Source organism: Lagenorhynchus albirostris, chromosome 11 (genome assembly GCF_949774975.1).
Source record: "Lagenorhynchus albirostris chromosome 11, mLagAlb1.1, whole genome shotgun sequence".
Taxonomy (NCBI): Eukaryota; Metazoa; Chordata; class Mammalia; order Artiodactyla; family Delphinidae; genus Lagenorhynchus; species Lagenorhynchus albirostris.
In genome coordinates this window covers 8,039,339-8,066,794 of record NC_083105.1, presented here as the reverse complement: position 1 = coordinate 8,066,794, position 27,456 = coordinate 8,039,339, and the positions used below count along the sequence as shown (strand labels likewise).

The window sequence follows — 27,456 nt, the reverse complement described above, 5'->3', positions numbered from 1 at the left end:
CAGTAGTTGTGGCTCGCAGGCTCTAGAGTGCAGGCTCAGTAGTTGTGGCGCATGGGCTTAGTTGCTCCGCAGCATGTGGGATCTTCCTGGACCAGGGCTCAAACCTGTGTCCCCTGCATTGGTAGGCAGATTCTTAACCACTGCACCACCAGGGAAGAGCAAGAGTATTTTTTTTTTAATTTTTGTGAATAGGCAATACTTGCACATGGTTCAACATCCTTGATTTGGAAGATAGTTCAGGAAGTAGAATCCACAGGACTTGACTGGGTGTGAGGAAGAAGGAATAGGGAGGACTATGTGGATTCATGGATGGTCCCCAGATATCCAGCTGGACAAATAGAGGGACATAGGAATATAAGAAACACAAAACAAGAGGTATAGATCCTGGGGAAAGCGGGCAGGGATGAACTAAGGCTATCGTACCAGTGGGTCATATGGGTAGCATCTCGACCAGACGCAACTGATGGATTCACCCTGGGGTAATATCATTCTTCTCCTATTCTTGTGCCACTCTCTAGGGGTCTCCTTTTGGCAATCAGGGTACCTGGGAAGCTGGATTAGTGATTAGATGTTTCGAGGTGAACAGAGAATGACTTAAAGGAGTTGGACGACCCTGTGAGACGTTTCCTTCTGACTATGGAGAGGCCAGTGTGGTAGCCCAGGAGCAATCGCCAGGCTCTGGGCACTGCTAATCACTTTACATGCAGTGATCTCATTTTCATTCTCCTAGCAACTCTCTGAGTTAGGTAAGACCTTTTCCCTTTTAGAAGGAATGACCAGAAACAACTAAGGTGTATTGTGTACTTACTGTATGCCAGGCACTGTGTTAAGCATTATTCATGAATTATCCTGTTTAGTCTTCACAGCAGTAAAGTAGGTCTAATCAAGAAATCCATTTTCAAAAAAAAAAAAAAAAAAGAAAAAAATCCATTTTCCCAATGAGGAGCCAAGTCACACAGCTGCCAAGTGACAGAGCCGGAATTTAAACCCAGTCCTGGCTGACTTCTCACCTGCCAGGCTCTACTGTCTGGTGTGTCTCCCTTCCCCACTCTCTCCCACCACCCAGCCACCGCACCGTTCTGAATGCTCTCTTCACCTACACGTAGCACTCCACAATTGATTAAATTTTCATTTGATTAGGCTAGATATAATCCAAGCTGAAGATTCAATTCTGTGTTTTTGAAAACATCTGCAGTTTCACCTTGATTGCCTTTTGTGTTGACAACATTCCTCCAGCTACTCCCAATAGGATTGACTTCAGCGTCAAACTCAGGGTAAAGCAGGAGTGCCATGCTTCAGAATTCCCCATTCACAGCAGGCAGAGCCTTCCCTTCCGGGCAGATCCATGGCCCCTGACTCCTCTCTGCAGAATTTTCTCATGAGATGTTCCTCAGATCTTCCTTGATAAGTTTCCTATACCTAGTCCCACAGTATTTGGGGCTAGATGGGCCAGGGCTGTTTGAATGCTGTTTAGCCTCAAGCTGCATCCTCTGCAAAACTAGGCAAATCTTTTCCCAAAGGTCAAAAAATCAGATGAGCCACCTCCCACGAGGAAATTACAGGCAAAATTTCCAGGTGTTGTCCACATTTCTTTCCTCTGTCCTCTTGACTGTGACTGTGGGTATAAACTATTAAAGATAATTGAATCATTCCTGAAGGCCAGTTCTGACCTTAGCCCAACATGGTGAATCCATCCTGTAACAACTTTAAGGTTAGTCGGTACTGTCCTTTTCAATTTGCCTGGTTTTCCACTAAAGTTTGGGGTAAATTAGGCCTGAAATCACAGGACAGAATTCATCCCTGCTGGCAACCCGAGTTGCTTCATTAAGATTTTCACTCCTAGGTTTTTATTTATTCTCCTATTCATTCATTTAAAAGGCAATAAACAAAAGCAACAAAAATCAAAGTATCCTGGACGACAAGCATACATCACCTAAGGACCATAAGATTTGAAATATGTTTAAAAGCTTTTAACTATCTCCATAGATACTGGTTTGGGGGTTTCCTTGGGGAGATCTTGCCACCAATTTACCCAAGGCCAAACACAGAGGAATCCTGTAACCTGTAGGAATGTGAAAGAATGCTGGCAAGGCCCTCCTCTGCAAAACTGTTATCACACACACCACATTTTATTTATATTCAAGCATTTTCCTTCATCGTTACATTTTTGCTTTTTTCCATCCTTACATTACCTTTAGCATAGTATGTTTTTGCTTTTTTCCCCTAATTACGTTATCTTTAAGGCACTGCCTAAACATGGTCTTTTTTTAAGCTGGTTTGAGAGTGGGTTAAAAGGAACACCCTAAAATGTCATCAGGTCCTGGATGTGGTTCACAAAAATAATTCAAGGCTCCTTTGGTGAGACTGCTAACTGGTAGGGGTAATGTGGATACACGGTGGGTAAGAAATGAATTTAGATCTGGTATTAAAACATCTTCCCACTGCTGTGATTTTTGTTTCCTGGTTATCAAAATAATATATGTCCATTGTCAAAAAACTAAAATTAAGAGAAAAAGGAAACAACTCGTAATTGGCGTGATTTTTGGATGTGAGCCCTTCCCTTTGGGAAAGCGATGGAGAGGAACGCACTGTCTCTGGCCTGGAATACCGGGCGGCGGGGTTTCCCCTGCCTGGTAAATTCAACCGGCTTCGGAAGTCAGGCCGCCAAAGGGCCCGGGGCGCAGGGCCATCCCCATGGCGTTCCCATTCGGCCACCTGTGCGGCGACTTGTCGTCCTCCCCGAGTAGCTGCCAGCCCCGTCACCCCCAGTTCCCACCGATCTCCTACGCAGAGACCCAACCCAGACACAGTCCCCCGTAAGTGTCCACCGACTGAAAATAGATACCGAGCCCGCCCCTGACCCCCCCCTTCAAATCCTCCCCTTTAAAGGGAGCCACCGGGTGACGCCGGGGGAGTTTGCGGAAGCGCCAACCGCGTTGGGGCCTTGGGCGGATCCCGTGATTGGAGCCGGCCCCGCCCCCGGGTCCTCTTCCCCCATTGTGAGAGCGGCTCGGGCCCAGGCCCCGCCCACTGCCACCTCCCTCTGGAGGCCCAACCCCTCCCCTTTTTTTCACCCCCCCCCTTGGCTCATTTCCGGCCGCCGCTGCTACCGCTAGCCTGTAAGGAGGATTCGGCAGAGGGAAGAAACAACAGCCGCCATCTTGTTTGTGTGCTAGGCTCGGGGGGAGAGAGGGCGAGAGGGAGCGGGCGAGAGTGGGCAAGCGGGGTGCCGGGCTGAGTGCGAACTGCGGGAGCGAGAGTTCGGAGGAGAGCCGGGACGGAGAGAGGCGGCAGGGGCCGAGACAGTGGCAGGGGGCCCGGGGCGCACGGGTTGAGGCGACCCCCAGCCCCCTCCCGCCGGCACACACCCCCACCGCGGCCCGGGAGCCGGGCCGGCGTCGACGCCTAGGGGGGACCATTACATAACCCCGCGCCCCGCGGCGCCTTAGCCCGCCGCCGAGGGCGGCCCCGAGCGGAGCCCCGGGGGGCGGGCGCTCCCGGCATCTGGCCGCCGGGGGTGGGGGCCGTAGCGGCGGCCGTATTTATTTATTTTCCGCGGGAGGGAGGGCGAAGGAAGAGAGCGCGGCGCGAGAGGAAGCCGCCTGCGCTGCCCGCCAGAGCGGGGCCTCCTCGGTGGCCTCGGCGTCGGCGCGGGCTGGCGGCGCTGCTCGGCCCGGCCCCCTCGGCCCTCTGCGCCGGCGAGCTCCGCGCCCGGCGTCCTCGCCGCGCCTCCGCCGCCCGCCGCGCGATGTGAGGCGGCGGCGCCAGCCTGGCTCTCGGCTCGGGCGAGCTCTCTGCGGCCATTAGTGGCCGGTGCGGCGGCGGCGCGGAGCGCGGCGGCAAGAGGAGGGTTCGGAGGGTGGGGGCTCAGGTCCGGGAGGGGGCACCGGGAGGAGGTGAGTGTCTCTCGTCGCCTCCTCCTCTCCCCCCTTTTCGCCCCCGCCTCCTTGTGGCGATGAGAAGGAGGAGGACAGCGCCGAGGAGGAAGAAGCTGATGGCGGCGGCGGAGCTCCGAGAGACCTCGGCTGGGCAGGGGCCGGCCGTGGCGGGCCGGGGACTGCGCCTCTAGAGCCGCGAGTTCTCGGGGATTCGCCGCAGCGGACGCGCTCGGCGCATTTGTGTGCCTGTGCCCTCCTCCGGGCCTGGGCTCAGGCCCGGCCCCTCGCACTTGCCCCTACCTTTTCTATCGAGCCCGCATCCCTCTTCAGCCACCGCGATCCGGCGAAGAGAAAAAGGAACTTCCCCCACCCCCTTCGGGGGCCGGCGGAGCCCCCCAAGCCCACCCCAGGGATCCGGGCGGGGACCCAGGCCTGAAGAAGAGATTTCCCGGGGATTCTCGTTTTCCTCGCCCGTATCTCCGAAAGAATTAAAAATGGCCGAGAATGTGGTGGAACCGGGGCCGCCTTCAGCCAAGCGGCCTAAACTCTCATCTCCGGCCCTCTCGGCGTCCGCCAGCGATGGCACAGGTTAGTCTTGGGAACCCTGGCCTTCCACCTCCTCCTTAATCTTTTCTCCTCGCAGCTTTATTCGTCCATATTTTCTTTCTCTCTCTTCCTAGTTCTCTGCCTCTTGATTGATTTTAAAGGTGTTTGAATGAACTGGTCGAAGGCGTCCAGTAGCCCAACCATTTTCTTTCCTTCTTAATACATTTATTGCAATACTATGTCATATCGCTATGTGTTCTGGAATTAGAGGTATTGAGTGGTGCTGCAGAAATGGCCTTTATTGTTGTTCCCATTCAGTTTAATTTTGGAAATGCCAGTGCATTTGAGTGTAAGGGCCTTTTTTGCAATTTTACTTTTTCTGTTGTTGATAAATGAGGAATCGTGAATCCTTTCTTCCTGATCGTACTTGTCCCGTTTCCTCTGCTTTCTACTCTTCAAGAATTTCTCTTTACATGAGATTTTCTGTTGAGGATGAGGATATAAAAAAATCTTGGTTTTATTTATTTGTGTGTGTGTGATCCAGGATTTCAGGTTTGACGTGAAGTTAAACGTCAAACCCGAAATTTGGTATGAATTATTTTATCTACCATTCCCAGCTTTTTTGCCGACCCCCCACACCCCCATTTGCTTTAAAAATCAATATGGAGCGCTGTTCATTTTCCATCTCATTTCTTTGGTGCCAGACCAAAACGTCTGAAACTCTGGGGGTTTTAGGTTGGGAGAGAGGACAGAGGCATTTTCTTTGCAGTTTGCAGTTACTTTCTCTTTGGGGAGGGCTGGATGGGGGGCTAACAGATTTTATGGAGTTATGTACTTGGAAATCAAGATTAAAAGTTGAAAGAGTCCCAATCATGAACTGCAAACATGAACTGATAATACAAGAATTTTAAATGTGCAGTAGGTTTTGTATTTGTGTGTTTTGTCTTTTTTACACTTTAAACATATGTGGAGATCCAGATTTTAGTTTTAAAAAGCGCTTCAAATTTTTTACTTCACTCATTTGTGGACTAGCCCTTTTGTCAAGAGAAATTCGGGGAGACTTCTTTCCATCATTCCCTTCTTACAGTTAGTTTGATGCTATCCTGATGGCCACCGACCTTCTCTTTTGCTGTCTTAGTTGTTTGAGGTTCCAGGGTAATGAAGATGAAGAATGGCTGGCCATCTGACAGTCTACAAGATGTTCCCCCTTACTACGGAGCATCTCTTTAACTCCCTGAGAAAACAGGCTCAACGTCATTCCTCCATCTGCCAGTGAGAGTGCATAATGGAGTTAAATGTACCCTTTGAGTTTGTAGAGAACTTCTAAAGAAGCGTGGTTCTAAGTAGGCTCGTTTCTGTGGGTGAAAAACGTAAGGATATGGCAAATGCTTTGGATTCTTTGCTTTTATAAGAAAGGTGTATCGTGAGTTTAAGGTAACCTGCAAAGATTGAGGATTTTTGCAGAGTTCCTCTGCTTCAGGCTTGTAACGTTGGCAGTACATGAACTTTGATCTGTCCTCATTCCTTGAAGTTTCTGTAGTCTTCAGGGATTTTTTTTAAAACCTGTGTTTTTTCCTCAGAATTCATACCCATATGGAGTATTGTATTCCTTTGTACTTACTAAAATGTCACTTGGTAGGACTTTTAGATCACCTTTAGACACATTTTTCACCTGTAGATTTTTGTTTTGTTTCTTTAGTTTTTGTGTAATATGGTAATGGATTTTACATTTGAGTTAGCCAGTGACTGGGAATATTGTAGAGAAAACTTTTTACTTGTACTGTTTTGATGACTCCTGATTGGAACAGTTTAGTCTTAGAGTAATGCAAGGTCTGAAAGGGAGGCTGTGCTCTCTTGTTCAGATATCTCTGTTCAGGTGCACTGCTGCAGTCTCCATATTTGATCTGTGTATTTGGTAACTTTAACTCATTTTGGTGCTGTCTCACCTGACTAATGCACAGGAACTGTTTTGCTACTTGAAATATCTTTGAATCATTGTAACAGTGCTAAATGTATCAAGTGGGTTTTTATAATATAAAACCCTCAGCACTGAGATTAATTCAGTCTTAGTCCTAAGAGTTTATCTTTCTCTAAATTTTCTAGTGTAGGTTGATTTTTTCTGCCCCCACCCCCCTTAAGATTCTACTCCAGGAATTCTTTGGTATCCAATTTTTAATGCTAACCAGTTTGGATTTTTTGATGGGGGAAGGGGAGAAATGAGTGTTAAGAATATACTGTCCCCCTGTGAACTTCAAGTTGGGCACCATTACATTTTGATTTTTATTTGCATCTAGCACTGTGTAGTATAAGTTTGCAGTCAACTTTTAACAGAGACTCTTCATTTTTTAAAACATTACATTTTAAACTTGTAATTTCTACATTTTTACTTCTGAGTTGCCGCATATTTTGTAAATGTGAATGTAAATTATTCCTTCGTACTTGATTAATTTTATTTAGAACTGTTCAAAATTATCCCAAAATTCTAGACTCCAGAAACTTTTTTTAAATGATTGAGGCTTGCAGTTTTAGTAGTGTAAGTGTACCTGCCAAGAGTGTTTGCATGTTCCAGTTTTATAGGAAAGAAAATTGGAACCCAGTTGGGTCGACATGCTAAACTAAAGTGTTACAAAACAAATTAGTACTTAAATCCCAAAATTTGATTTTCTAAGGTTATCCACTGATGCAGAATAAAAATGACTTATTTAATTTTCAAAGATTCTTCTAAAAATTTTCTAGGTTGATAAAAATAATTTGAATTACATTTAAGTTTTACATGTTAGAATGGGGAGAAAGACTTACCACTTTTGTATTTTTATGTTCCTGTTTCAATCTTTGCACTTGATACATTGAAAATACTATTTAACTTGGCATGGTTAGATCAAAACTGTTTGAGGAATCAAATGCCTTCCTGTCCTAACACCTCCATTACTACTCCATCATAAAAACCATTTGCAAAAATTTTTTGGTAAAATTATTGACCAGAATAGTTAATACATTGTCCTTCAAATATTTCTTGAACCTGTTTCTGATAATCACCTGTGTGATGGAATGATGAGGATGATATATAGCCTTCATTGCTCACAGGACATGTTTTGTCACTGCTTTGTGAACACTTGATGCTGTATGGGCTGAAAGAACAGACTCTGGAAAGAGGCGTGTCGGCATTAGGATCTGGCATATTTAGTAGGGTAAAAGATTCTTCTGGTCTTGGTATGGTTTTGTGGCCCTGCTGTGTACCCATGTGTCAAAATTGGCTTGGATTTTATGCCCGTTTTCATTTTGAAGGCACAGGGCAGATACATCTGCATTTTGACCCCTAGATTAGTGTACACAATAGATTTTTTTGTGACAGGAATTTTTTTTTAACATCTTTATTGGAGTATAATTGCTTTACAATGTTGTGTTAGTTTTTGCTGTATAACAAAGTGAATCAGCTATATGTATACATATATCCCCATATATCCTCCCTCTTGCGTCTCCCTCCCTATCCAACCCCTCTAGGTGGTCACAAAGCACCGAGCTGATCTCCCTGTGCAGTGCAGCTGCTTCCCACTAGCTATGTTTTACACTTTCAGAACCTTTTTTTTTAGATTCCATGTATATGTGTTAGCATATAGTATTTTTTCTTTCTGACTTACTTCACTCTGTATGACAGACTCTAGGTCCATCCACCTCACTACAAATATCTCAGTTTCGTTTCTTTTTATGGCTGAGTGATATTCCATTGGCAAGGATTTTTTAAATGTCAGTTTTACTTTCTCAACACCATTGTGTCTTAGCATGTAACTAGAATATTTTTTTTTGGAGATCATTTCTTTGTTAGCTCTTAAACCTGTGATACTGTGTTTTAATTTTATTTTTCGGGCATCAGCGTTTACATGAGAGTTCTGCTTCTGAAGTTTTTGAGTTACTGCTCTTTGGTCCAGCGAGGTATTGCCGACCTCTCTGCTAAATTGCAAAACGTTTTACTAAGTGTCTCGAACTCTGGCAGTTGCTTACTCTCAAGGCTTTGTAAGTTCATTTATAGGGCTTCAAGAAAGCTATCTGTGGTGGATAGTAAGTTAAGGTGACTTGTTACGTTGTAAATCTTGTATGTGTTACAACAAGGGTTCCCTTTTTCAGCTGGAGTTCATATTCTGTTACAGAGGTAAGAAATGTATTCGCATGTCCAGTGATTGGATGATGGGGAGGGAGGAAAAGGTTTCTGCCTTGGTTGCGACATTGTTTTCTCTGTTTTACTTTGCTTTCTACCTTTTCCTTAGTCTATTCTATAAAGTGGGGGGGGGGGAACGAGAAGTTGAAAATTAGTGCCTTGTGGTGTTTTTGTAAGGACATTAAGTGGTAAATAAGAAAGAAAATGAGTAGGAAGAATGTTGCAGATACAAGTGGAAGTGTAAAATGCTTCTTCCTGGTATATTTACAAAAGCAATTCAAGAGTTATTCTGCCAGTTCTTACACCCAACAATTAATGGAAAAATAAGACAACTTGTTTTGTGTGTTTTTGAAATTTTAGGGTCCCTCTTTAGAGAATTTCTGAAGTTGAATTTTTTTTAGTGTGGCAAGCATTAGAGAAATTAATGGGCAAGTTGAAACTTAAATTATGCCACGTGTAAAATATTTAAAACATTGGCTTTTGCAGATGATTTTTTTTCATGAAATGGATGGTAATTTTCTTCTGAAATTTTAATGGTAAAATATTTTATTGCTCAGGTCTCAAAAAATGTTTAAGAGAATAAACATTGAGGTTTTAAGCCTCTTCTGAACAATTTGGATATCATTTGTTTTTAGATGTAGATCTTTTTGTTTTCTTTTTTAAGATTATTTTGATGTGGACCATTTTTATTTTTTAATTTTATTTATTTATTTTTGGCTACGTTGGATCTCTGTTGTTGCGCGCAGGCTTTCTCTAGTTGCTGCGAGTGGGGGCTGCTCTTCATGGCGGTGCGTGGGCTTCTCATTGCGGTGGCTTCTCTTGTCACAGAGCATGGGCTCTAGGCGCTCAGGCTTCAGTAGTTGTGGCACACGGGCTCAGTAGTTGTGGCACACAGGCTTAGTTGCTCTGCGGCATGTGGGATCTTCCCGGATCAGGAATCGAACTCGTGTCCCCTGCATTGGCAGGCAGATTCTTACCCACTGCACCACCAGGGAAGCCCGTGGACCATTTTTAAAGTCTTTATTGAATTTGTTACAGCATTGCTTCTGTTCTATGTTTTGGCTCTTTGGCCACGAGGCATGGGGGATCCTAACTCCCTGACCAGGGATCAAACCTGCACCCCCTGCATTGGAAGGTGAAGCCTCAACCGCTGGACCGCCAGGGAGGTCCCTAGATGTAGATGTTTTTAAATAAATGCCCCAAAAGGCAATTAGGAGTAATTTAGTTGAGAGAGAGTATAAAATTTAAACTGCTGGAAAAAAGTGAGTGGTGAGAGAATTTGTTTTGGAGTCAGACTAGTAGAGTTAAAATCCCAGACCTGCCTTTATTACCTGTGAGCCTTGGGCCAGTTACTTAATCTCTCTGTCTCAACTTCCTCACCTGTAGTACCCACCTTGTAGGATTGTGGTAAGGAATAGTAAATGAGAATTCTCTTTGTCAAATACTTAGGACAGTGTTTGCTGCAGCATAGTATGTTTTCATTAAGTGTTAACTGTTTTTAACTTTACTGCTAAATATATCCCCAAAAAGCAGTGCTGGATTTTTTTAATGGGTATACAGATAGATTGGGTAAAGAGAAAACAAAATGTGTGAAGTTGAGAGTGGTCTGAAAAGTAAGGCTTACAGAGCCTTACTTTTAAGGTGCAGAGTTAGCGTATACATCATCTATTCAAAGATTAAGTTTTTTGAGAGTATAAGAATATGGCAGCAGAGGTTAAAATAAAAGTATATATATTGTCACATAGGGGAATCTTGTATATGTAAGTAATTGAAATGAACATAAATATTTAAGGCATAATGAGAAATAAGATTGTTCTTATTGGAAATGATCAAGGTAAGAATGGCTTTTTTCTAAAGAATCATGTGGTTGAGCATTATTTTTTATTTATCTGGGTCTTTTTTTAATCATTTTATTTATTTTTGGCTGTGTTGGGTCTTCGTTGCTGTGCGCGGGCTTTCTCTAATTGTGGCGAGTGTGGGCTGCTGTTCGTTGCGTTGTGCAGGCTTTTCGTTGCAGTGGCTTCTCTTGTTGCAGAGCTCGGGCTCTAGGCGCGGGCTTCAGTAGTTGTGGCATGCGGGCTCAGTAGTTGTGGGTTGTGGGCTCTAGAGTGCAGGCTTAGCCCAGGCTTAGTTGCTCCGCAGCATGTGGAATCTTCCCGGACCATGGCTAGAACCCGTGTCCCCTGCATTGGCAGGCGGATTCTTAACCACTGTGCCACCAGGGAAGTGCATTATCTGGGTCTTAAAAGAAGACATTCTTAAAGGAGGAGGAAGAAAAGTAGAAGGGGCAATGCAGAGCTTTTCAATATTTTTTGACCACACCCAAGTAAGAACTACATTTTACATGGAGAACCAGAGACCCTGTCTCAGGAAATGAGCAAACAATATTTATCCTACCTAGCCTTACTACTTACAATATACTCTGATATTTTCTATTGCATTTCATGTTTTAAAAAGTGGTGGTCGTGGGCTTCCCTGGTGGTGCAGTGGTTGAGAGTCCGTCTGCCGATGTAGGGGACGCGGGTTCGTGCCCCGGTCCAGGAAGATCCCACGTGCCGCGGAGCGACTGGGTCCGTGAGCCATGGCCGCTGAGCCTGCGCGTCCGGAGCCTGTGCTCCGCAACAGGAGAGGCCACAGCAGTGAGAGGCCCGCGTACTGCAAAAAAAAAAAAAAAAAAAAAAAGTGGTGGTTGTGACTTACTATATTGATTTCATGACCCACTATGGCTTGTGACTCACAATTTGAAAAATACTAGTTTAAAAGAGTTGACAAGCTGCCAGTTGTCCTGTATTGGACCAACGTCCTGTATTGGACCAACGTTTTCTGTATGCCCGGCATTTCAACTCAAAACAGGGAATACTCTGGTGATCCAGAAAGACGTGGGCCCTTCCTTCCTGGGGTTTGTAGATAAGGGGAAAGAACGACATTCAAGTCTGATGTGACCAGTGTTGTATATGTACAATGTACAGTGTTGTATTTGCACGGTGTACAGTGGGAGAAACGGGTACCTAACCTGTAGTTACTGTTGCTCTAGTGGCTTTTTTTGAGGAAATCGGTGTCTGATCTTGGGATTTGAAGGATAAAGGGTTTCTAAGAGTGAGCCCAGGTTGAAAACAAGAGATGGTCTGTCATGGAATCTGTAAATTTCGTCTATCTGGGGGATAGCAAGAAATATAACTGTAGAGGTGAGCAAGGGGCCAATCTTGCAGGATTTATTGGAGTTACTGCTTATTGGAGTTTAGATTTTTTTAGCTCTTTTAAATGGATGGACAGAATTGTACCTTAGATGATTGACTAAAGCGAGGAATGGTTTGGAAAGGAACAGGGGAAAATAGGCAGGGAGACCAGTGAGATGACTGTTTCAGAATTCCAGCTGTGATGAGGGTGGCCTGGATTAGTACACGGAAAGAAGTGAAAAGGTTTGAGAGAACATGGGTGGTCAGCAGAACTTGGGGATTAATTAATTAGTGTCAGAATATTGCCATAGAGGAATCAAGGGTAATTCCCAAGTTTCAAGCTTGGGTAGCAGAATTGGTGAGGATGTCATTTATTCAATACTTAGAGAAGTGTTTGTGTATGGATATGGATGGGGGGGGGTTGTGATGAGTTAAATTTGCGTATTTTAAAGTTGTGTGATTCTCCTGAATTGGGTAGTCACTGTTTTCATTTGGAGCACCTTTCATTCGAGCCAAGAAACATTGACTACCCACCAAGTTTTAGGTATTTGGAATGTAAAGATGAATCAAGGTGCAGTTTCTGCTCTCAAAGCCTTTAGGATCTGGTGGAGTTGGTAGTACACGTATCCACACAGTTTTCCCATGAGTTATACTCTGATAAGGTTTTTTGTTGTTTTTTTTCGTTTGTTTTTTTGTGGTACGCGGGCCTCTCACTGTTGTGGCCTCTCCTGTTGCGGAGCACAGGCTCCGGACGTGCAGGCTCAGCGGCCATGGCTCACGGGCCTAGCCGCTCCGCGGCACGTGGGATCTTCCCGGACCAGGGCACGAACCCGTGTCCCCTGCATCAGCAGGCGGACTCTCAACCACTGCGCCACCAGGGAAGCCCTACTCTGATAAGTTTTAAATGTTTTAGATAAAGGCAGAGGATAGGGATTATTTCTGACAGGATGGGTTTGGAGTATTGGGGGAAAACTTCATATAGAAAATGTATATTAAAATGGGGGTAGGAGAGCATGACCTACCTTTTCTTAGAAGTTGGGAATTACCTGGTGGTCCAGTGGTTAGAACTTTAACTGCCGAGGGCCCGGGTTCAGTCCCTCCTTGGGAACTAAGATTCCGCAAGCCATGCGGTGCAGCCAAGACAAAAAAAGTAGGGAAAGTTGGAGTGGTATTTCAGGTGGAACAAATACAAGTGGTTTTTATGTGACTGGAACAGACCATACGGTGGAATGTTTTCATGGGAGACAGATGGAAAAGGATGTTAGGGTCCTAATATGGAAAGACAAATATGCTAAGGAATTTGACATTCATCTCACCATCTGGATAAAAATTTTATGAGAAGAGTGACATGGTCAGGGAAAGAGTAATGCTAGTGACACTGCACAGGATCAGTAGCAGGGAGGGAACCTAATGGCAGGAAGACTTAGGGTTTGTCATTTATCTCTTGAAATGCACTTATCATTTGTCTTTGAAGTTTTTGGTAAATTGTAGTTAACAAAGTGAACTGTTTATTTTCTTAAGATCCAAGTTTTGTTTACCAGTTGTCATGCATGTAGAAAATGTAGCAGATTTTTTTTAAAAGTCACGCTCCCCTTTCTCTTTACAGATATACAATTTCTAGGAGACTTTTTCTTTTTTTTTCAGAAATGGTACGATAGTTTCACCATCTAGGATCCCCTATAGGCATTCCCTTGGAGCAAACCCCAATTAGGCAAACAAATCCAACCCTCACTGCAAAGCTTCTCTCAAAATGTTACTATACTCGGGCTTCTCCAGTGGCGCGGTGGTTAAGAATCTGCTTGCCAATGCAGGGGACACGGGTTCGAGCCTGGCCCAGGAAGATCCCACATGCTGCGGAGCAACTAAGCCCGTGCGCCACAACTACTGAGCCTGCTCTCTAGAGCCCATGAGTCACAACTGCTGAAGCCCACACGCCTAGAGCCTGTGTTCCACAACAAAAAGAAGCCACTGCAATGAGAAGTCTGCTCGCCGCAACGAAGAGTAGCACCCGCTGCCACAACTAGAGAAAGCCCGCGTGCAGCAACGAAGACCCAACACAGCCAAAAATCAACCAATTAATTAATTTTTTAAAATGCATATTTTTCAAATTAACCTGTACTTTTGCCCTTTGGCTCTATTAGCTTTCACAGTTCACCAGCTGCCAACATGCATAGCTATGTGATCCTGTGAAACTTAATATTGATTATCATCTTCGATCAAATTTGTATATAACCCACAGGTTGTTACCAGTTGTTTTTTGGTTTTGGTTTTTTTGGCTGCGTTGGGTCTTCGTTGCTGCGCTCAGGCTTTTCTCTAGTTGCAGCGAGTGGGGGCTACTCTTCGTTGCGGTGCGCGGGCTTCTCATTGTGGTGGCTTCTCTTGTTGCGGAGCACGGGCTCTAGGTGCACGGGCTTCAGTAGCTGTGGCTCGTGGGCTCTAGAGTGCAGGCTCAGTAGTTGTGGCACATGGGCTTAGTTGCTCCATGGCATGTGGGATCTTCCCGGACCAGGGCTCGAACCCGTGTCCCTTGCATTGGCAGGTGGATTCTTAACCACTGTGCCACCAGGGAAGCCCTCGTTACATTTTCGTAGTGTCCTTCAAATTCAATATTGTAGTTTTAAGTGTTTATGCACCTTTACTTCCTTGATAGGTGGGTTTTTTATGATTAGGTTAATTCTGCTTCATCTACGGAGTATTAAATACCATTTCTGAAATAAAGTACTGGATGAAAGTTAGGATGGTTATTTTAACCTGATAAGTTCATGAAATTTACAAAATCACCTCATTTTAAAGGCCACGGTGTTTTAAAACGTCATACTTTGTTAAGCACCCAAAACAGCTGAGTTAATGTAAGAGTAGAAGTGCCCTAAACCAATAAGGAGAGATCTTTGTGAGATTGATAGTTTTCATGTCTAGCCAAACTGTTTTAAGAATTATTAGAGTTCTGTAGATTTGACTTTCATCTCTAATCCTTAGTTTTTTAAATCTCAGATCTCTGCCCACCTCATCACTCACCTGGCTCCCCCTCCTCTGAATGACTTCAATTGCTGTGGCTCAGCTTGAGTTGTTCACCTGTCCTCCTTTTTTCCACTCTTCACTTGTCTAGTTCCTACTCGTCCTCTGGTCTCACCACTGGGATGAAAGAAAGGTTTTGAGATCTGGAATGTTCATTTTTTAAAAAGCATTTTTAATGCCACAGAGAAAACTAACTGAAAGGAGGAGAGTTGATGGATGAATTCTGTCTTTTAAGCAGATACTTGAGAATTGACTAGTTTTAGAATAATTCGTATGGGTATTTTGCTTAATGTACACAGTTTAAAACCCAACTGAGTTTTTATTTGAATTCAGCTTACCTGAAGTACAAAAATAAGCCTGTTTATTCAGCAAATAATGTTTGAGCCTTCTAAATGGGAAAAAAATTTGTAACTGAAAGAGGTACTGTTATGCAGTAGAATTAGATTTTTTTTTTTTTTTTGGCGGTACGCGGGCCTCTCACTGTTGTGGCCTCTCCTGTTGCGGAGCACAGGCTCCGGACGCACAGGCTCAGCGGCCATGGCTCACAGGCCCAGCCGCTCCGTGGCACGTGGGATCTTCCCGGACCACGGCACGAACCCGTGTCCCATGCATCAGCAGACGGACTCTCAACCACTGCGCCACCAGGGAAGCCCTAGAATTAGATTTTGAGCCAAAATTATTTCAGTTCTGCATCCTAGTTTGTAACTTTTTAAAATCTTTTGTTTATACTCAGTGCAGTATTTGGGATTATATTGTTAGTAATCCTAATTTTGAAGGTTATACTTCACTTACATATTTCATGGTGGGGAACATTTGTGTAATTTCTCATGTATCGTGGAATTGTCTTGATCTTTTGATTTTTTTGGAAAGGCTAAGTGAGTTGAGTATTTATTTTACAAGAGATGATATAGCTAAATCTGCTGTGAAGACCACAGAACTAAGAAGACAACAAGGGTGACCTACAGAATCAGTATGTAATAATGAAAGGATGTTTTGACTCAATACTAGTTTCCCACATGCTCAATCCAAGTTCGTTTTTGTTTAAATTATCACATTTCTAATACACAGTTCATTGGATAAACCTAATGTATTATGCTAAACTTTTCAAATCAGATTTAATTCTGTCCTGTCAGTCACATTTCATGTCACCGTGTTTGGACTGAATGTACACTCAGATGAAGAAACTTTCCTTTTTTTTTCTTTTTTTGGCTGCTCTGCACTGCATGCAGGAGCTTAGTTTCCTGACCAGGGATCAAACCTGCGCCCCCCCTGCAGTAGGAGCAGAGTCTTAACCACTGGACCACCAGGGAAGTCCCGAAGAAACATTTTACTCAAAGTCATTTTGTATTTGAGCATCTGGGAACCATATATGGGAATTTGTCAATAAACTATTTGGTAGAAGTAGCCTGCCAAATGATGTTAATTAGTTGATATTTTAGAAAGTAAGCAGGAAATGTCTTACTGGAGATAGTGTGAGTTTGTTCATTTCAAGTTGTTTCTGATACTGTCTTGAAATGTTTGTCATAGGATAGTTTAATAGTAATGGGATACATTTCAGATTTGTAAATGTCTAATCAAAGAGAAAGGGGGGGTCAGCAAATCAAATATGTAAGAACTCACCTTAATATCTAGAAGAAGTACTCGCTGTCATTTACTTTCTACTTCCTACTTCTCAGTCCATTGCAGTCTGGCTTTTGTTGTTACCTAGTTTACTAAATATCTCCTATTACCTATATTTAGTGAATTTTCTGCCGAGCATGGAACACCACTAACATTTCCTTTTGGAAACTGATTTCCAGGATTCCTGGTGGATGGGCTGGGGAATGTTGAATTTTAGCATCCTTTGCAGGTTAAGATCATGTCCCTTAAATACTGGCATTTCCAGTGGTCCCTTTAATGTCTGATGGTGACTTAAGCTCCACATTTCTCTCTCACACTGCCATGTATTCCTCTGATTGCCCATATGGATAACTGTACTCTTAGGTTATCCAAGCCAGAAACTTAGGAGTCATTCTTTTTTTCTCTCCTTAACTCCCTAACTCTAGTCAGAGTCCTTTTTTTTTTTTTTTTTTTTTTGCGGTACGCGGGCCTCTCACTGTTGCGGCCTCTCCCATTGCGGAGCGCAGGCTCCGGACATGCAGGCTCCGGACATGCAGGCTCAGCGGCCATGGCTCACGGGCCCAGCCGCTCTGCGGCATGTGGGATCTTCCCGGACTGAGGCACGAACCCATGTCCCCTGCATCGGCAGGCGGACTCTCAACCACTGTGCCACCAGGGAAGCCCTAGTCAGAGAGTCTTTTGATTGGCCTCTTTGATGCCTCTTTAACAGCAGCCTCCTCACCAGTCTCCCTGACTCTAGATTTGTCTGTCCAATTTATTCTTCATCTTGTTTGTTTCAGTGGACTCTAATAAATGCAGATTTGTTCATATCATATTTCTGCTTAAAATTCTTTAGTAGATCAATTTTCTCTCTACAGTAAAAATCCCAAGCTATTATGTGTAGGACCCTCTAGGTTGCTTCTTTTATTTGTTGAACACGTAAATTTTATTCAACTGATCTGAACTAATCCCTATGAAGAGCAAGTTGAGATGGGGGCCTGAGAAGGTGATTTATTTGAACCTTTATTTTTTCCCTTTCCTTGAACAAAAAGGAAGAACCTGAGGAGCTTAGTAAGAGGGGTGGATTGAGGCTGGTCAGTACTAAAACCCACTGTTCAGTAGGATTTGTTTGAATTATGACATTTAAATTTCTAATTATTTTTCCCTTGCATCTTCATACATATTGCTTTTAATTTGAGACTTGCTTTTCTACTAGTTTTAGTCCATTGGGTTTTATTTGCTATTTATGACAAACTGGTTAAATACATAGTCTCTTATTTTTAGTAGCCTTTTTCCAATATGCTGCTCGTGAGCTTGCGGCCAGGTTTTTTTCTGGGAAGCCCCTTGCAGAAGGACCTAATGGGGAAAGATTGGAAATTTGATGGCTAAAATAAAATCCACATATTAGGTTTTTGAGCTTTAGTACTCTTAATCCTACCAGTATAGAATTGATTATTTACAGTTCGAGTAGTTTTTCTTAGTCTGGAAATACTTAAATTTTGTTTAAAAAATTGTTTTCTCAGTTTAAAAATGTTTAGAAAAGTGATAGTTCTCATAATGTTGAATAATCTAAAACAGCTGCTAAAAATGAAGTCTGTTTGCTTACTTACATAGAAAGAATATTCTGCTGGGATCCAGGGACTTTATAATAGAGTCCATACTCAATAACAAAATAGTACAATCTTAGGGAAGCTAGTGATGCATCAGTTACTGCATCTATAATATGGGAGAATCAGTAATTTTCAAACTTGGGCCCTCCCTGGGAGGGGCAGTGTTCTAAGAAGCCTGAGGAAAATCCATCTTCATTCTCCCAATTCCTCCTCACCCAATATGGTTCTGCTTTTTATTCTGTCTGTGTTTCCAAATAAACACTACTAGATGATCCTAAAGGATCCTTTGCTCTGTCCCACCTGGTGTATATAACTTTTAAAAAGGGGGTTAATAAATTTACACATTTTTTATAGATGCATAATTTATATGCTTTAGAATCTATTAAAATATTTAAGACCCATCTCATTGGTTCTTAAAACAACTCCATGAAGGAAGTAGAATAAGTTTTACTGCCTTCTGATAGAAGAAGTAACATGAGCTCACATTTGGAAAGTAACTGGTAAATGAAGTCAGCTTGTAGAATTGGGTGTAAATCCAGGTACTTGGACCCTTTGAGCTGTGCCAGGTTAGATACCAGTGATGGCTGATGGCATTTAGGAATCGTAAATGTCCAGAACTTTGAGGCACAATCATAACAGCTTAGGAGTGATAATGACAGTCAGTGATATCAAATGAAATAATAAGGTCTGCTTAATCATGGGTCAAAGTATATATGATTTTTTTATATAATCTTCCAAATCTAATTAATATAGTCATTGAAAATTACAAGTTTTAAGGAAAGGTTAAGAGAACTTTTATAGATTTGTGAACTGCCAATCAGATAAAAATAATTATAGTATGCAATTGCAGAATTGCTGGAAATGTTTATTATCAAATTTACTCCTTGAGCATGTGCTAGGTGCTATGGGAAATGTAAATATCTGTTAAATGAGACCCTTATCTTTCAAATACTTATGATTTGCTAAAGAAGTAAGGTGCACACAAATACTTAGCTATAACAAAAGATAGAAGATACAAAGTGCATAGTTGAGGTTGTAACAAAGTGAGCCATCTTAGGAAATAGTATTTGAATCTGTCTTTGAGTTGAAACCTGAGTGGATCTTTTGTAGTGGACACTACAATTAAGTCTGTTGAAAATACAGAATTGCCATTAAAAAACAACCCTATAACCTTTATTGTCAAGGTCTACCAATGCCAGCCTTCCTGTCTGCTTCATAATGGAGCCTAACCTTGTAATGAGATGTTAAATGTTTTGCATAATAAACATGAAACAACAACCAAGTGCAGCAGATTTGGCTGTAGTACAGGTTAAATTAAAGTCCTCAAGACTAGAGCCTGGAGTAAGACTTTGGTATTACTGAAGTTGATTTTTCCTCAATGGACTCTATATATGTGGCTGTTAACTACTTCTGAAGTTGTTAGAGGATTAATGAGAATAATACAGTTATTGAGGAGCCACAGAGACAATGCCTGACACATTGAGAGTGCCTGAAAAAAATTTGTTCTTATTATTATGAGCTAGTCTTATCTCCTAATAGAGTGATGATTCCACTAAATAATAATAGAGGTAACATTTTCATAGTGCTTAATATATGCCAGGCACTGTTCCAATTACTTATATTAACTCATTGAATTCTCACAAATAACCTGTGAAGTGGGTACTTTTCCTGTTACACAGAGGTGGAAACTAGGTTCTTTAGAATCATCTTGTCTGGTTCTTTGAAAAACTGTTAGAATTTATTGATTGATTGATTGCCATGTTGGGTCTTCGTTGCTGCACGCGGGCTTTCTCTAGTTGAGGCAAGTGGGGGTGACTCTTTGTTGCGGTGCGCAGGCTTCTCATTGCAGTGGCTTCTCTTGTTGCGGAGCCCGGGCTCTAGACATGCAGGCTCAGTAGTTGTAGCTCGCAGGCTCTAGAATGCAGGCTCAGTAGTTGTGGTGCACAGGCTTAGTTGCTCCACAGCATGTGGGATCTTCCCGGACCAGGGATCAAACCGTTGTCGCCTGCATTGGCAGGGGGATGAATAACCACTGCACCACCAGGGAAGTCCAAACTGTTAGAATTTTGATTGGCATTGCATTGAATCTAGATCAATATTGGGGAAGCATTGAAGTCTTTATATAACATTGAGGGTTTGTATCCAGACACTTGTGATTTTGTGATGTTATTTTATTTATTTAGGTGGTCTTTTTTTGACTGCTTTGGGTCTTCATTGCTGCACGCAGGCTTTCTCTAGTTGTGGTGAACAGGGGCTGCTCTTTGTTTTGGTACGTGGGTTTATCATTGCGGTGGTTTCTTTTGTTGCAGAGCACGGGGTCTAGGCACGCGGGCTTAGTTGCTCTGCGGCCTGTGGGATCTTCCTGGACCAGGGCTCGAACCCCTGTCCCCTGCATTGGCAGGCAGATTCTTAACCATTGCACCACCAGGGAAGTCCTGTTTAGGTGGTCTGTAGTTTCACAGTTTACACATATTTTCTAATAACGTTGTCAGATCTTTTTTCCCCTATTGTGTTTTTAAAACTTATTTCTAATCATTTTTTGCTCATGTATAGAAGTGCAATTTAATTTGTCTGTATTTGTGGTATGTTCAATCACCTGGCTACCCTCTCACTATTTCTACTTCTTTGCCTTGGGTTTTCCATGTTGACAGTTATATCATTTGCATACAATAAGTTGTGTTTCTTCCTTTTCAATCTTGACTCATGAGTGTTTCTTATATTATTTCTTTGGCTAGAGACTCCAGTTCACACTGAATAGAAGTGGTTGTTATGGGTATCTTTGTCTTGTTTTGATGCTAAAGAGGCTACTTTTAATGTTGGTCCATTATCCATATTTGCTGTCAGTTTTTAGGTTTTGGAAGAGACCTTTTTATCAGTTTAAGGAAGTTCCCATCATTTTTTTTTGTTGTTGGTACGCGGGCCTCTCACTGTTGTGGCCTCTCCTGTTGCGGAGCACAGGCTCCAGACGCACAGGCTCAGCGGCCATGGCTCATGGGCCCAGCCGCTCCGCGGCATGTGGGATCTTCTCGGACCGAGGCACAAACGCGTGTCCCCTGCATCAGCAGGTGGACTCTCAACCACTGCGCCACCAGGGAAGCCCTATCATTTTTTTTTGTTTGTTTTAATTTTTATTTTATATTGGAGTATAGTTGATTTACACTGTTGTGTTAGTTTCAGGTGTACAGCAAAGTGATTCAGTTATACATATATCCTTCTTCCCATCAGTTTTTTTTTTTATTAATTAATTTATTTTTGGCTGCATTGGGTCTTCGTTGCTGCGCATGGACTTTCTCTAGTTGGAGTGACCAGGGGCTACTCTTCATTGCAGTGCACAGACTTCTTATCATTGTGGCTTCTCTTGTTGTGGAGCACGGGCTCAGTAGTTGCGGCTCTCAGGCTCGAGAGCGCAGGCTCAGTAGTTGCAGCCACGGAGCAACTAAGCCTGTGGCCGCAACTACTGAAGCACCCCTGTTCTAGGGACTGTGTGCCACAACTACTGAAGCAGCCCACGTGCCTAGAGCCTGTGCTCCACAGCAAGAAGAAGCCACCACAGTGAGAAACCTGTGCACCACAAGGAAGGGTAGCCCCTGGTCACTCCAACTAGAGAATAGAGAAAGTCCATGTGCAGCAACGAAGACCCAATGCAGCCACAAAAAAAAAAAAAAATTGTGATTGGGTATTGACTTTTAGCCAGTGCTTTTATTATAGTCATTGAGATAGATATAATGTTTTCTTTCTCCTTTGTTACTACAGTGAATATGCTAAACCCTCCTTCTGGATTCCTGAGATGATCCCAACTCGATCATGAATATTACATCTATAAAACACTGATAAACTTGATTTGCTCTTCGTTTTTTTTTTCTTTCTTTTTTTTCTTTTCTCTCTCTCTCTTTTTTTTTTTAAAGGATTCTTGCTTCTGTGTTCATGACTTCCTTTTCTTTTACTGGCCATATGTGGTTTTCAGAGTATTTCTATTTTCTAGAAGTGTTTGTATAAGCTTAAATTGTCTTTTCCTTGAAAGTTCAGTAGGACATGCCTGTAAAAATATCTAGTTCTGGTCTTAATGGGAAAAATTAACCAATAAGTCTTTAATAGTAATAGGATTATTCAGGTTTTCTCTGTCTCCTTTTAAAGTTTTTTAAATGAGATAATTCAATTTAGTAGAACAGTAGAAAGAACTCTTATGTGCCTATTACTACAAGTTACTGATCATTTTGTCCACCACCCCCCCACACACCCTTTTTTTTTCTGCTGGAGTTTTTAAAAGCAAATCCCGGACTTGTCATTTCAGTAGAAATACTTAAATATATGTCTCTTAGGACTTATTTTAACTTAACTATGCTATTGTCATACTTAACAAAATTAATAATTTCTTAATATTACCCACTATTCAGTCTGTATTATCCTGATTCTCTTAAAATGTATTTCCAGTTAGTTTGAATCAGGATCCAAACGAGGTATGTTTGGTTGTTGAATGATAACAGCTTCTCTCATTCTCTCTCTTTTTTTTTTCCTTCCCCCTTTTATGCCATTGATTTGTTGGAGAAGCTAGGACACTTATCCTATATAATTTCTTTTTAATTGAAGTTTATTGAGTATTTTATTTTATTTTATTTTTTATTTTTGCGGTACGCGGGCCTCTCATTGTTGTGGCCTCTCCCGACGCGCAGGCTCAGTGGCCATGGCTCACGGGCCCAGCCACTCCGCAGCATGTGGGATCTTCCCGGACCGGGGCACGAAACCGTGTCCCCTGCATCGGCAGGCAGACTCTCAACCACTGTGCCACCAGGGAAGCCCTATTGAGTATTTTATGAGGAATTTATTCATTTTTCTTTCTTCAGTTTTTTTGTGTGAAATTGATTAGTAGGACCACTTTCTCTTTTTATTGTCTTTTTTCCTTAACTTTCCCAGAAGTTTATCTTTTATTACTCTTTTCAAGGAACCAAATTCTGATCTTGTTAATAACCTCTCAGTTCTATCTCCATTTTTCTATTTTTTTAATTGCTTTTATATTTGATCATCTTCTTCTTACTGTTTTTTAACATAATAACTTGGATACTTGTTAATTTCAAGCTTTATTTTCTAACATAAACCTTTAAGTTTTGAAATGTAGTATTTTTATTATTTCTCAGTTTGTGATTTCTCCTTTATCACTTACGTATGTGTGTATTTTGATTTTTGATTTTTGATTAATTTTTTAAATATTATTTATTTGGTTGCACTGGGTCTTAGTTGTGGCAGGCGGGCTTCTATAGTTGCAGCTCACCGGCTCCTTGGTTGTGGCATGTGGGCTCCTTAGTTGTTGTTTGTGAACTCTTAGTTGTGGCATGTATGTAGGATCTAGTTCCCTGACCAGGGATTGGACCCGGGCCCCCCCTGTGTTGGGAGCACAGAGTCTTAACCACTGTGCCACCAGGGAAGTCCCTGTGTATTTTTGATTTATTTTATTTTATTATTATTATTTTTTTCTTGGCTGTGCTGTATGGCTTGTGGGATTTTAGTTCCCTGACCAGGGATTGAACCCAGGCTCTTAGCAGTGAAAGCAGAGTCCTAACCAATGGACTGCCAGGGAATACCCCATGTGTATTTTTTAAGTTTCTAAATAGGTAGAGATTATTTTTATTTTTTCCTAAATGTTTAACACTAAAAATATGCTGATGATGGAATGTTTCCTTGTATACTCCAGGGGGAAAGTAGAATGCAAAATTGCTTAAAAGTATATATGGGGACTTCCCTGGTGGCACAGTGGTTAAGAATCCGCCTGCCAATGCAGGGGACACAGGTTCGAGCCCTGGCCTGGGAGGATCCCACATGCTGCGGAGCAACTAAGCCTGTGTGCCACAACTATTGAGCTCTGCTCTCTGCAAACCACAACTACTGAGGCACGTACCACAACTACTGAAGCCCGCGCGCCTAGAGCCCGTGCTCAGTGATGAGAAGCCACCGCAATGAGAAGCCCACGCACCGCAACTAAGAGCAGCCCCCACTCGCCGCAACTAGAGAAAGCCTGTGCGCAACAATGAAGACCCAACACAGCCAAAAATAAATAATTTTATTTATTTATTTATTTAAAAGTGTATATGATTCCAGTATTGTGAATTATGTAAATAGGAAATAATGAAGGAAATATATCATTATATTGATATTAAGCAGTTGCCTTTTGAGTAGTGATGTCAGGTAAATTTTATTTGAAACCTTATTCATATTCCACAACTATTCATAAGACATTTTATTTTTATGATGGAGGGGCACATGATTTTTCCAAAGGAATAATTCTGTAAAAATCTGGACTCTAAATCATGTCCTGAGATCCTGGGGTATAATTCAGTTCAACTAAAATATGACCAGTTGCTTATCTCTGTTGGGCATTAGGCAAGGAGTTGGTATGTAAGTGGTAAGACATGTTATTCCCGGAGTTACAGTCTGGGTGCATAGGTGGGGTGAGGGGTGGTGATGGGGAAGAGATGGCAGGAGAGGAGGAGAGAAATATAGACACACATGTTAATTTCAGTGCCATGATAGAATGCAAAAGAACAGGAAGGACAGATAGAGGAAGAATTGCACTTATGAACCAAGGGTAATTGGACCAACACGATCATTATTAGAGTGGTATCTTGTCTTTGATGGATGGGTTATTTTTAATAGGATTATCAGTTGTAGATTCAAATATATTTAATTTTTAAATACCCAGAAGTGTCCTTTTAATGTTAAAACTACTTGGAGAATTAAAACTCAAAACACCTCAATCTGTATAATGAGTTAGTACTGTCAACAGGTCAACCAAGGGGACAATTTTGCACCTCCAGGGAACATTTGGTGATATATGGAGACATTTTTGATGTCACAAATGGGTTAGAGCTACTACTGGTATTAAGAGGAGAGACCAGGGATTTGCTGAGTATCTTACAGTGCATAGGGCAATCTCCCCCTCTCCCCAAAGAATTATCCAGCCTAGAATGTTTAATAGTGCCAAGGATGAGAAACCTAGGTTAATCCATAATTTTTGCATCCTCTTTCTCAGGGATGGGGCAGAGGTGGAATGGTAGTGGTTTGTCAGTTGTTGAAGAATCTAGAGGCATGGTTTTGTATCCTGTTCAGCTAGATTTTGGTTAAGGAAAACTAATCTGTAGTCTGAAGTCAGGTCAAAGCAAATTCATTCAGCTTTGTAGCAGGCACTGTGTGATGGGAATTTGGTAAAGTGGTAAGCAGCTCCTGTCTTCCTGGAGCTTACACTGAATGGTTTACAAAGGGGAGATCTTTTTTATCAGTTGTCTTTTTTTATTATTATTATATTTTAAATCTTTTGTTCTGAATTTATTTTGTGTATAGATAAGTTATTTTAAGCTCTTCTAAGGAATTCTGGAATAGTATACACCTTTTTTTTTTTTAATCTATTTTTTATTGCTTTGGGTCTTCGTTGCTGTGCGTGGGCTTTCTCTGGTTGCGTCGAGCAGGGGCTACTCTTCGTTGCGGTATGCGGGCCTCTCACTGTTGTGGCCTCTCCCGTTGCGGAGCACAGGCTCCAGACACGCAGGCTCAGTGGCCATGGCTCACGGGCCCAGCCCCTCCACAGCATGTGGGATCTTCCTGGACGGGGGCACGAACCCGTGTCCCCTGCATCGGCAGGCGGACTCTCGACCACCAGGGAAGCCCAGCAGGGGGATTCTTAACCACTGTGTCACCAGGGAAGTCTGGTACACAACTTAATTGTGTATCTTTTGCATGACTGTCAGTACAAACTTTTGGCAACTCATGTAATGGGTGTGTGTTCCCCCCATGTAAGATGTATTCCCCTTTTCTCTGGTCTTGTTTTAGGTACAGTCTATAAGTGTTCAAACTTGTTGGCATGACAATTTATATATATTTATATATATATATAAAACACCTTTTTTTAGTATAATATGAAAAACTAATAAAAATAGATAGTATTCCATGGAGTGAGGTTTAGAAATGATATTTAATGCTTATCAAGAACAAAGTATAGAGAACTTTGTAATTTTGACTCTGTCATACTTTAACCTTTATCTTTCCTCTTTGTTTTTAGATTTTGGCTCTCTATTTGACTTGGAGCACGACTTACCAGATGAATTAATCAACTCTACAGAATTGGGACTAACCAATGGTGGTGATATTAGTCAGCTTCAGACGAGCCTTGGCATGGTACAAGATGCAGCCTCTAAACATAAACAACTGTCAGAATTGCTACGTTCTGGTAGTTCCCCTAACCTCAACATGGGGGTTAGTGGCCCAGGCCAAGGCATGGCCAGCCAGGCCCAACAGAACAGTCCTGGATTAAGTTTGATAAATAGCATGGTCAAAAGCCCAATGGCACAGGCAGGCTTGACTTCTCCCAACATGGGGATGGGCACTAGTGGACCAAATCAGGGTCCCACACCATCTGCAACAGGTATGATGAACAGTCCAGTAAATCAGCCTGGCATGGGAATGAACACAGGGATGAATGCTGGCATGAATCCTGGAATGTTGACTGCAGGCAATGGACAAGGGATGATGCCTAATCAAGTCATGAACGGTTCAATTGGAGCAGGCCGGGGGCGACCTAATATGCAGTACCCAAACCCAGGCATGGGAAATGCTGGCAACTTAATGACTGAGCCACTGCAGCAAGGCTCTCCCCAGATGGGAGGACAAACAGGATTGAGAGGGCCCCAGCCTCTTAAGGTAAGTGCAGTTCTGGTTTCTGTGTACCGTCAGTATGTTTTTCAGTGCTCCAGTGATGGAGGAGGAGGGCTTGAGGTCAGTTATTCATTTATTCTTTACTGTTCATGTTTAATCTTCTTACATCATGTATCATTTCCCACATATTATATGCCAGGGATCTACTGTGTTGTCACAAGTTTTATGAAGCTCTTATATTAAATGTAAGTAATACTTTTTTTTTTTTTTACAAATGATTGCCAGCTAATTCCTGTTCCCTGTGGCACAAGTATTAGAATATTTTCATTTCATTTCTAATTCATCTCATTTTAGCCTTCATAGCCTTCCTTAAAAAAAAGACAACACAGTTTTGAGATAGCCAGCATTATATTATCTTCAGGTAGACTTTATTTGTCTACCTGAAGATTGCTTGGGATGTCCCTGTTTTTTAAGAGATGTGTTATTTTTTTTTCTTAATGGTTGATGGAAATTAAGATGCATTAGTTTACTATAAAGCCTCAACCAACATTCCAGGTCTTCCAGTTATCCTGATTTTGGCTGTTATTTGAAAGGTTTAGAGAAAAATAGGTTTTGTGTTTCATAGAGGGGCCATGTGGTGTGAATTGTTCTCTTGGCCTTCCCCATCCCTGGGCCTATCCTGAGTGCTGTGTTGGCACTCTTGCTCCATCTTCTGTTCCCTGACCAGGGATCGAACCCATGCCCCCTGCAGTGGAAGCGCGGAGTCCTAACCACTGGACTGCCAGGGAAGTCCGAAAGCCTTTTCTTTTTTAAAAAGCCTACTTTCTTAGCCTTATTAAGTA

At 42.4% G+C, this 27,456-nt stretch overlaps 1 protein-coding gene across 1 annotated transcript in view; it reads left to right on the top strand.

Moving 5' to 3' along the window:
- Positions 1-3,736: 3,736 nt before the first annotated feature.
- EP300 (E1A binding protein p300) overlaps positions 3,737-27,456 on the top strand; it is a 73,827-nt gene continuing 50,107 nt past the window's right edge. The window contains exons 1-2 of the mRNA XM_060164565.1: positions 3,737-4,466; positions 26,022-26,659. Coding sequence (XP_060020548.1) covers positions 4,373-4,466; positions 26,022-26,659 — 732 coding nt within the window. The 5' untranslated portion in view covers positions 3,737-4,372. The remainder of the gene's footprint in view (positions 4,467-26,021; positions 26,660-27,456) is intronic.